At 39.9% G+C, this 10316-nt stretch overlaps 2 protein-coding genes across 2 annotated transcripts; one reads left to right on the plus strand and one right to left on the minus strand.

The window, feature by feature from the left end:
* Positions 1-465: 465 nt before the first annotated feature.
* LOC117216381 lies at positions 466-3573 on the minus strand. The gene is made up of 5 exons (XM_033463055.1): positions 3409-3573; positions 3120-3331; positions 2989-3011; positions 2241-2434; positions 466-546 (listed from the first exon to the last, which is right to left on the minus strand). The coding sequence occupies exons 2-5, from the start codon at positions 3142-3144 to the stop codon at positions 486-488; spliced, it is 303 nt and encodes a 100-aa protein (XP_033318946.1). The 5' UTR covers positions 3145-3331; positions 3409-3573; the 3' UTR covers positions 466-485.
* A 34-nt stretch (positions 3574-3607) lies between these two features.
* On the plus strand, positions 3608-9921 carry LOC117216375 (LIM domain-containing protein jub). The gene is made up of 6 exons (XM_033463035.1): positions 3608-6062; positions 6935-7025; positions 8644-8813; positions 8883-8945; positions 9017-9199; positions 9279-9921. Exons 1-6 carry the CDS (start codon positions 4137-4139, stop codon positions 9498-9500), a joined length of 2655 nt encoding a protein of 884 aa, XP_033318926.1. The 5' UTR covers positions 3608-4136; the 3' UTR covers positions 9501-9921.
* The last annotated feature ends 395 nt before the right edge of the window (positions 9922-10316 follow it).

Below are 10316 nucleotides of genomic sequence, written 5' to 3' on the forward strand. Positions count from 1 at the left end.
TGTAATATGAATATTTCATGCAAGCGTTAATTAACAAAAATATTTGATCCAGTCATCAGATCCACGAAGAAGATCTCAATAATGGAGCATAAATGTTGTTGATACTATATCTACAACTTTTCCATTAAGATGCATAATTTCTTTTGATGCTGTATCGATAAATGTCTAGGTTACAGCATTATTTACAAAGTTATTACATGGCAAAATCGATCTTGATCGGTGGTAGTTTTGATCGAAAGTAATCGAAGAGATTCCTCGACGATAGAGTATCTTAGGCACAACTAGTCGGGCTTCCGTTTGAATTCCTGACAAGGTAACGACCAAGAAGGAGCATAATACTTCACGAAGCAACCTCACATGCGACACAATCAACCCGCACACCAGTCAAACGGGACACGCACGATAGAAACACGTGCAGCGCGCACACATGTGCAGGCCGGTTAAACGGGAGAACCGGCAAGACTTCCGTTGCTTGGGGCGTCAGGTTAAAAGGTGTAGGAATTCGATTCGGTGGCATAAAAAGCAACGTCGATGGTGAGCTTCGATCTGCGCAAAGGAGGGAACATATTACACATATTAATACACGAGGGGAAAGGAAGAAAGTCGACGTCGAAGAAATTTAACATTGATTAATGTCGAAATCGTGCTGGTCTTACTTTCCTGATTGTCGACGAAAATCACACGGTCGTGCGCTCTTCTTTTAGAAAGCTAAAGTCCTCTTTGTAGCACGTGAATCAACGGCACATATACGTAAATCGGTAAACAGAAAGCACCTAATTATACGGCTAGCTAATTAAACGATCCCAATGCGGGAATATATCAGTCTCCCATCTCTTTCCGCGAAGAAATCGTCTTTCCGCCTAGTCACCGTACACTCGGGTCGAGGAACAACCTGTATCGTATACACGAGCATTGTACTTACATGCCTGTTTCATGCACACAAGTGTATACTCCACAACGATGTATAATGTACACGTATGGTCGTACATGTACGATGTATCGTACGTACGGAGGATGTAGTTAAGCGAGTATTATAATATACGCGCGTCGACTGATACTACATCCATCCAGCACGCTGACAAACATAAATTCTATCGTGTGCACGAGCACTAGTGGGTGTCGTTGCTATTGTGCACCAAGACTCGTACGCGGACTAAGATACGCACATGTATGGTCGGACGCGATTCTATTCTCGTGCATTCCGAGCCATGCGGGTAGTATAGGGCTGCACGTTTCCTGTGTACTCACGCCAGTCAGCTCTTTACGCGTACGTAAATGCGTAAGCGCGTGTAGACGTGAACACATGTGCGATGTTGCGGCCGTAAACCGCGTGTTTATTGTCGCACCGACGCGACGTGGCGAGTACATGAGAACCCGATGTCATATTGTACCGCGGTTCGACAAAAGCGGATCGTGATCTGGCATCGGTTTCTTTACTTCCGCTTGCGACACACGCGATGAATTATTATGGTCTGATGTTTCGACAGTTATTACAGCTAATGTGCGATAGAATTTATCACATCATTCGTCTTTTTTTTTCTTGAAAATGTATTATACTGTATACTTTGATATTATATACTTATTGTATATTGTTATATGGATATACTTTGAATTTTCAAATTCTATTTTTGTATCGTTATGATTTCTCAATTGATATTCAATACAGTTTATCTATTGGTTGATCTTATTTAGTCTGTCAATACACCCTCTGACACATTTACAACCAATAATTTCATTGATATACCAAAGTTATAAGTACAAGTTATAAGATTTTGTAATTGAAACGAGAACAAGAATTTGAAGTTTGCTTTCAAATATCTTTAAATCAATATGAAAAATTCTACTTTTCTCAGAGTCACTGATGCAGTTTGTCTACTTAGCCTTATTTTAACTGTGAAGAAACAATAATCTAACACTAATTCACTTTCGTCACTTTCGTTTCTATCTTAATTTTATATCCCTATTCTTTTTCTCTATGTAAAAAGATTGAACTCATATAATAAATAAATGAACATAAAAGCAGTTTATACATTAATAAAGGCGAGATTGAATATCGAACGACAGGCTGTTGAAAAGACGAGATTCAAACACGTAGTGTTACGTCAGAGGCGGTATCGAGCGATCGATCAACCCGTGTTGACCAATAGGATATCGACATGATCGCGCAGGTGCCTGGAAAAACGTGGGTGCCACCATCTCGTGGGTGGTACGAAGGCTAGAAATTCATGATTTTTGCTCACCTTTCGAAAATATAAAGTTTTCGTTGAGTGAGGTCGCCGTCGCCCACGTTATCGCGACCGGTGAACAGCTGCGAGACCTGGCGAATGAAAAGTTGGTTCCTTTCCCGCGTAGGACGACAGCGAGACGTGATTACGGCAACACGTGCAACTCCAACGATCAGATATAGTAAACGAAATAAAAATTCGTTTCGTCTCTGAGGAACAGAATAGACGCGTTATTTAATCGTTGATCCAAACAATCATGACGTCGTTTGGTTGCAATTGAGAAAGATAACTGTACGCGTGTCGTCGATTGTTGCAAATTAATTGAGAACAAGAAACACGATACAGTAAGCACGCGTGATTAATTTCATTGCTTCTCTCGTTCTTAGAATCCATCGATCACGATGTCGGTTACGCGATCTGGTGAACAAGGCGTCGATTATCCCAAATCTTTCAGACTAGCGAGTACGTCGTCTTGTTATGTCAGTAGAGCACAAGAAGCCTTTTCAAGCAATCGTAACATCGAACTCTTAATGTGGACATGTAATAAATAATAAAAAATTATAGACTGAACATTTTCTGATCGAATAAATTGCATGGCCAATTATTGTATGTATTGAGAGATGTTTCTGATAGATAATTTCTTCGTGTCGATCGCAGCAGATACAAAACGCAGACAGTATATTGGAATTACGTTGCATTATTATGCCGAACACGGGTTCCGTGAATGCATGATGGCGCGCCAAGCAAGATCTTGCATCTTTACCTGTCGACCTGTCCATTCTGTTCCTAGGCAGGTCCCGAAAAAAACCTGTTTTGGTCGCAATTGAATGCATTCGTGTCTGCTCTATCAACAACCAATAGAGAATAGGGAATGATGTCATGTTAAACTCCTACCTGTTTTCTGTGAAGATATCTTCATTTAAATGCATAAACATTCTTGCCATTTGTGTATCTTAAGGCTGATCAAGAACGATACTGTTTAGGTACTTTTTGTATCCGTAGAGAAACACACTTTTTCTTGTAAAAGATCTCAATGAGAGTTATATTCTTTCTTCAAGTTTCAATGCATGTATATATATATATGTTTAACAAGTGTAGTTGATCCTCTGTAAAACACGTATAATATACAAATTCAGCTTCTTTGTATCGAAAAGGAAATATTTCGTAGTAAAGGAATACATACATTTCTGCATCAATAACTGAATTTCCATTTTACATCGACAACAGCGCCAACTCGACTGGTTCGGCGATTCAAAGGATGAATCATTGCTTGAAATGCAGGAATCTTACTTTCCTAAGCGTTGCCGGCAGTATAGTAATCGTGGCGCCACATTGTGGACAAAGACAGTAACGCAGGTTGCATCTGGATGACTCGTAGCAGGGGAAAATGTCTCGCAGGTATCTGGTTTGACGAACCACGATGCGTGCGTGGTGCATGTGTGTGCGTATCGTGTGAATTTTCGCAGGTGGTGATTTTTCGTGCAGAACGAATATCCGAGATCTGCCGGTGGACGGACGCTAATCGAAACAAGGAGACGCGAGTTCGAGGCGCCGTGATCGCGGGGCGTATCCCAAAATCGTGGCGGAGAAACGGTCCTGCTTTCGTCCAGTAAACTTCGTCGTGCTACGTGCGTCGTGTTTTGTCGTGTTCCGTGAGAAAATCGTAATTCTGTAAAAAAGAAAGTGCGAGTGAGAACAAATCGAAGGGGTTAAATATCAGCTAATCAAGGGAAATTGATTTGACATGACGACTACCGAGCTGACTCACCTTCCTGAACGATGTCGAATCACTTTGTAGCGAATTTTGAAAAATTCTATTGTTAAACAATAGTCAGTTAAACAATAATCTTCAAACAGCAACCTAAAAATCTTATTTATTATCATCAAACGTCTCACTGTGAATCACTGCCAATGTGTAACTCAGCCGACGATTCTTACGTACAAAAGCTAGGTTATCTGCAACTCGGGGATGAATCCACTGACGCCGGCGGTGCGTCGGGTACCGGCAGGGTCACGGGATCACGACCTGAGGCTCAGGTACCCGTGTCGAGGAATGTCATAAGCAGAACAGATGCCAGAGGACCTGGTAGACCAGTTGGTGCTATTGAAAGTTTCATTGAGAGCAATGCTGACACTTGCAGGCAGTCAGCAGCTGATTACAAGCTATATGAACGTGAAAATATAATAGCTGCATCAAGATTTCCCACACCAAAACCAGTAGAGCAAATCAGTGCTCAGCAGCAACAAAATCAAAACCGTATGAGTCATCAGCAAGCACCAGTATATGAAAATATTGACTATTATCCGCAACAAAATCAACCTCATCCTCCATATTATCATCCAGTGGAATCTAGGAAGAGCCCTAAGAGTAGTCCTAGGGGATCTTTAGCAGGTGAATCCTATGAACCTACGTTTAGAAAAGCACAACCACAGGTTCCTACTGGGAATCGATATCAATCTGCATCACCAGCAAAAGAATTACCTCCATATGAGGCACCTCCTGTATATGAAAATATTCAGGAGGTGCATTTCCCAGAAAACACACAAAATAAACCAGGCCCTCAGGTTCCACCAAATTATTATCACCCAGCAACAATTAATGGCGGTGATTATGTTGTTATGACAGGAAAAGTGGGCCAAGCACAAAATCAAAGAGGTATGACACAAAATTTATCATACACACAACAAAGAGGAAGCAATATACGTGGTCAAAGTTATGATGGCTCTAGTTTACAACGCTGTGTTGATTCATCCACATCAAGGTACTTACAAGGATCTTCTTCATCTTTAGATCATCAAGCTGGTAGAAGTGCTTATGTTCCACCATCTGAACTACAAACACCAACCCGAAATTTTAATTATAATTCTGAGCAACAACAACAACATTCTCCCAGATCTGGACTTCCTTATCATAGTGAGTCACCACCGATACGCTTACCTCCAGAGCCACATCATTATCGTGGATCTGTGGATAGTTCAATGAGTGGACAGCATGGATTTAGAGCTTCAAATCATATAGAAACTGTACAACAGTCTCAATACCGCCAGGATAGTCCCCAAAGTTACAAATCTTACATAGAATCACCCGCAAGAAGTACAAATACAAATATTACTGGAGAGACTCAGGCCAGAAACTCACCTGTCTATGGTGCGAGACAAGGAGAGCAATCTGCTTGCCGCAATTCTCCCTGTTATTCTCCAAGTAGAATGTTACCATCAAATGAGAGAAACTATCATCATCAAGAACCTAGATCAGAATTTCCTGTCAGAAATTCTCCAATATATTCATCGAATAGATCATCAGAACACTTAAGATTAAGTAATTTACAGAATGATAGAAGTTTTGTTCAGGATACAACTGATCCTTCTGATACATCAAAACCATCACCTATGTATTCACCTAGCCGTAGTGATTCTTCCAGAACCGTAGCCAATAATAATAGTACAAGAGGTTCTCCAAAAGTAAGTCCAACTCACAACCAGGTATCGTCCGATACAGTCGCACAAAATGTGGTTAATTCGCCAAGACACGTGTCACCATCTTCCGCAAGCAATATTATCGGTAGTCCTCTACGTGGTCAGGTACAAACACCAGTGACCACTGGTGCACCAACCATCGCAGAATCTGATCCAAATGTTCATGGGCCTAGAATCACCAGTCTCCCTCCAGGGGTGACCAGTGGTGTAGCCGGCCCAGTCTTTTTAAATGCCGGTGTACCTGTATTGCAAAGGCCACCCGAACCTGAACTTGAAGAAAGAAAGTCAGTCAGTCCACCGATCAAACCGACATCCGGCAAGGGGCTACTACCCTACAATGTTATACCACCTAGACCTTCCGTAAGGAACTGGCTTATACAATTAAAAAAAGATGCATTAACCATTAGCGTTTAATTCTATTTTGTGCTTTTTCCTCTTTGCAAAACCTGTTCACAATGTAACGCTGTAATCGCACGTTAATTGGGTTACGGGAACGCATCGTTGCTTTCGATTTGTTTTGGATGAATGCCAAGTATGCTGATCCATTTGCATGCTGATTTCATATAAAAGGTATGACTACTAACACTAACGATTATACAATTTATCGTGATGATTTTTTATAGAAATTGACCATGAAGAATAATAAACTGTGAATTTTTTGTTATGCTTTTTATAATCGATGCTTGCTAGGATACAAAAAAGCTGGTGATGATTTTATTTAAGCGATGATGTCACAAATGTCAGTTATTATCGCTGATATTTTATATAATGGCTGACCTGTTTAACGATAAGATTAGCAATTTACTTAGATGCAAATGTTATTTCAAATAGCCCGATAAATATTTCCTCCTATTTACTAAGAAAATATATCGGGACGACATCGACTTCAACAATTTTCAATATTGCGTGAAAAAAAACGCGTATCGCTCGCAATACCTTATGATTCGTGACGAGTTTTTTCTTCGAACTCGCGCTGAATCACACGTTGTAAATCGTCAGCTCCTGACAAGCGCTGTATAGTTACTGTGCAATATTTTATTCATACAAGATGCGTACGCATCCTCTCTAAGCATGTAATATACCCTCTGTGTCTCGAACTTTTCTCTTTTTTGTCACGAACGTTGTTGTAACCGCATGCAAATTTATGTGTCCCTGTGACGAAATCCCATCCCAATCTATGACACCATTTGTCAGTACCGATCACAACGCAAAATGTGATTTATTTCTTGTAGGGACCCACCGAAGCAGAGAGGAAAATAGAAGAATTGACAAGACAACTCGAAGAGGAGATGGAGAAGCAAGAAGAAGAAGGGGAATACTTTGGTAAGAAACAACGATCGAACGGTGCTCGTAAAACAGTCGTCGAGCATTCAGGAGGATATTTTTTATTCTGTAAATTTGTCTATGCAATAGCTCCCCATTGTAAGATTTTAATTGGCACAATGTTTACATAGTTTTACCGTACCAAACTCTGTTTTCCTAACAATGTTTGTATAATATTTTTAAACAGATTGAGATGTGACAATTTGGCATAATTCCGTCATTAGAGGAGTTAATTTCCGACACGTTCCGATCCATAATTTGCACCGATTCTGAGAACGAATAAAAAGCAGCAGGGTACCGTGCCAATTCCCACGGCACAAGTTCCCCCTTGGTAGACCGGTTTTGGAAAATGGAGTCAAGTTTCAGTGTGTCGCGAAACTTTTTAACCCGGCGTTTCGTTGACATTCACTCTCTGCCCATTCGTTTCCACCTACGTGTCTTCGCACCTACGTGAAGCATCACAAGTGTGCGTGTTACATGCATTTGTTAGGTGAACGCAGACATGCACTATCTTTTCCTTGTATTGCACGTGTATGTCCGAACACTGTAAGGTGGTATTCACATTGGACACTTTCTTCGACGTCTATTGTGTTTTGTAATTAAGTATTCGCTGTTTCGATGAAGATTACTTCACAGACAGGAAGGAAGAAGCTTCGAAGAATAGGCGTCCAAAAATATCGATGAAGTACAATTGGACAAGAGACTTGTAGTGTCATTTTATTCTAGTTCAAAGCTCCAAATTTGTAAGATATTTATGTTAGAAATCTAACATCATGTTTGTCACTCTAATAGTTTTGTAAATGACCGGTGCGGTTACACAACTATGAAACACTTATCAATGCAGATAAATACGCATTCGATGCAAATAGCTTTCAGGCATGTCTATATTTGGCTGCGCATTTTTTTTAAAACCAGTATTTTCCAATAATTCATACGATAATGATGTTGTAGATTTTATTTAAACGCAGCCTAACCGTAGTCAAAGAGGAACTGAAAAATCTGTGCGCGCGGATAGGAACTTCAGTTGAGCAAGCCAATCTCAGCCGAGAGGTAGCTGGCGTTTAGGTGAGCTTAGTTTGTTTCTCTTCGTTTTTGTGTACGAGTTCTATTCTTCGTGTAACGTCCTGTACACGGCAAACTGCCGTGGCCAGGTCGCGCTCGCCGCGGTAAGTAATCTCGTTATAGATAGACTAGTCCGACTCGTTGGTGGATTCTAGTTCGAGCGAGACTGGCCTAGTGAAACTGAACCGTTGAATCGAAACTACAAGTGTCACTAACGGCGAATGAGGGATAAAGGATTCCTGTGAAGGGAATGGCAGGGCCTGTGTTACCTATTGATAGTTGTGAGTTTCTTCCGTAGTTCCTCTGGATCGTGTCATTAGTCCGTATTTCTTCTGACAGTTATTGACCCTGAAGAGCGGATCTTATTGTCGAGTATCGACGAGGGTATTTTTAAACTTTGCCCAATGCGACTAAACTATAGAGTTATGGTTGACAAGGCATTTTCATGACTTTAAAAATAGTTTCAAATGTTTGACACTAGTGCTATGAAAAAAATTTATTTTTTAAATGTATTCTGTTGCAATATTATAAAGGATACGTTGATGCTTTTCGACAGGTATTTGTCACACATGCGGTGAAAAAGTAACGGGGGCGGGTCAGGCCTGCCAAGCTATGGGCAACCTTTATCACACAAATTGCTTCATATGCTGTTCCTGTGGAAGAGCGTTACGCGGTAAAGCGTTCTATAATGTCCACGGAAGAGTGTACTGCGAGGAAGATTATCTGGTACGTAAGACAATAATTGCAATAGACGAGTGATACGATGACGTAGCTCATAGAAGATTTTGTCTGTAGTACTCTGGTTTCCAACAAACTGCTGAGAAGTGCGCAATCTGTGGTCACCTCATTATGGAAATGGTAATTAAATCGATAATGATAAAACGATTTACGTTGAGGTTTTAATTTATTCTATATTTTCTTACTTGTAGATATTACAAGCTATGGGGAAATCCTATCATCCAGGATGCTTTAGATGTTGTGTTTGTAACGAATGTCTTGATGGCGTTCCCTTCACGGTTGACGTTGACAATAAAATTTACTGTGTTAACGATTACCATAGGATGTTCGCGCCAAAGTGTGCTTCCTGTGGAAAAGGAATCACTCCAGTTGAGGTAAGTAGTTATATTTTCAAATGAGTGATTTTTGTAAAAATAACAGACATAACTTTGATTGATACGTTTTATTTCTCAGGGTACAGAGGAAACCGTAAGAGTTGTTTCCATGGACAAAGATTTCCATGTAGATTGTTACGTTTGCGAGGATTGTGGTATGCAACTGACCGACGAACCGGACAAACGATGCTACCCACTCGATGGTAGGCTTATGTGTCGTGCGTGCCACATCCAACGCATATCCCACACGCAACCCAGAGCTCCACAGCCAGTATCAGCTAGTTATCAATTTATGGGATAAGTTAAATATATTAAGTTGAATGTTTAAAATTCAATTGCATATCGGTCATCCGGTAATGAACATCGTTAAGAACTGACTGAACAAATCGATCTATCACTAACGTAAAGCTTACACGTGTCTATCCTCTACGAAATAGAAATTTATAGAAAAAATACAGTTATCGATATTTACAATATAATTAATCAATGTTTACAGAAGTAATATAGCTTTATTGTTCCTCTAAAATGTGAGAGGTTTGACGTGATCTAGCAAGACTGGATATTTGCAAAATCGAAATATCTACACTGCCTTTTGGGATCATCTAGAATCTAGATTATATAGCCAGGGCGACGTTTGATCTTTTTTTAGCAATGTATATTATTCCGTTTTTATGAGAAATAATTTCCCATTGACAGCTATTAATATAGGTTAGTATATTTAATATATGTGGTCTTATTTATTTTATCCAAGATATACGCGAATACAGTGGTCTCGTTAGGACGAACGAGTTGCGCAGGCAACTGTGATATATTAGCATAATAACTACATTGTTGTTAAGTAATGATTCCTTATTTTAGTTCATGTATATATGTTTGATATATAATTATGTATATTAATATTATATTACTATACATTATACAGGGTGGTTGGTAACTGCTGGTACAAGCAGGAAGGGAGTGATTATACGCGAAAAAAGAAGTCGAAAATATAGAATAAAACTCTTTTTTTAAATTTTTTTTTTAATTTTTCCATTGAGACAACGATCTACAGTGAGATCCGTTATAACGTACCGCACGCGTACCAAGCGAAAATTCAAAGTCGATTTTCTCGAAAACG

Source organism: Bombus bifarius, unplaced genomic scaffold (genome assembly GCF_011952205.1).
Source record: "Bombus bifarius isolate JDL3187 unplaced genomic scaffold, Bbif_JDL3187 scf7180000010271, whole genome shotgun sequence".
NCBI lineage: Eukaryota > Metazoa > Arthropoda > Insecta > Hymenoptera > Apidae > Bombus > Bombus bifarius.

Excerpts from the sequence above, each read along its gene's own strand:
- LOC117216375 (XM_033463035.1), top strand. The coding sequence starts at position 4,137 with ATGTGTAACTCAGCCGACGATTCTTACGTACAAAAGCTAGGTTATCTG. Across the intron at positions 7,026-8,643 it reads AGAAGAAGGGGAATACTTTG|GTATTTGTCACACATGCGGT; the intron begins GTAAGAAACAAC and ends GCTTTTCGACAG. Across the intron at positions 9,200-9,278 it reads AAGGAATCACTCCAGTTGAG|GGTACAGAGGAAACCGTAAG; the intron begins GTAAGTAGTTAT and ends TTTATTTCTCAG.
- LOC117216381 (XM_033463055.1), bottom strand. The coding sequence starts at position 3,144 with ATGAAGATATCTTCACAGAAAACAG. Across the intron at positions 3,012-3,119 it reads GATATCTTCACAGAAAACAG|GAACAGAATGGACAGGTCGA; the intron begins GTAGGAGTTTAA and ends GGACCTGCCTAG. Across the intron at positions 2,435-2,988 it reads CAGAATGGACAGGTCGACAG|AGACGAAACGAATTTTTATT; the intron begins GTAAAGATGCAA and ends TCTGTTCCTCAG.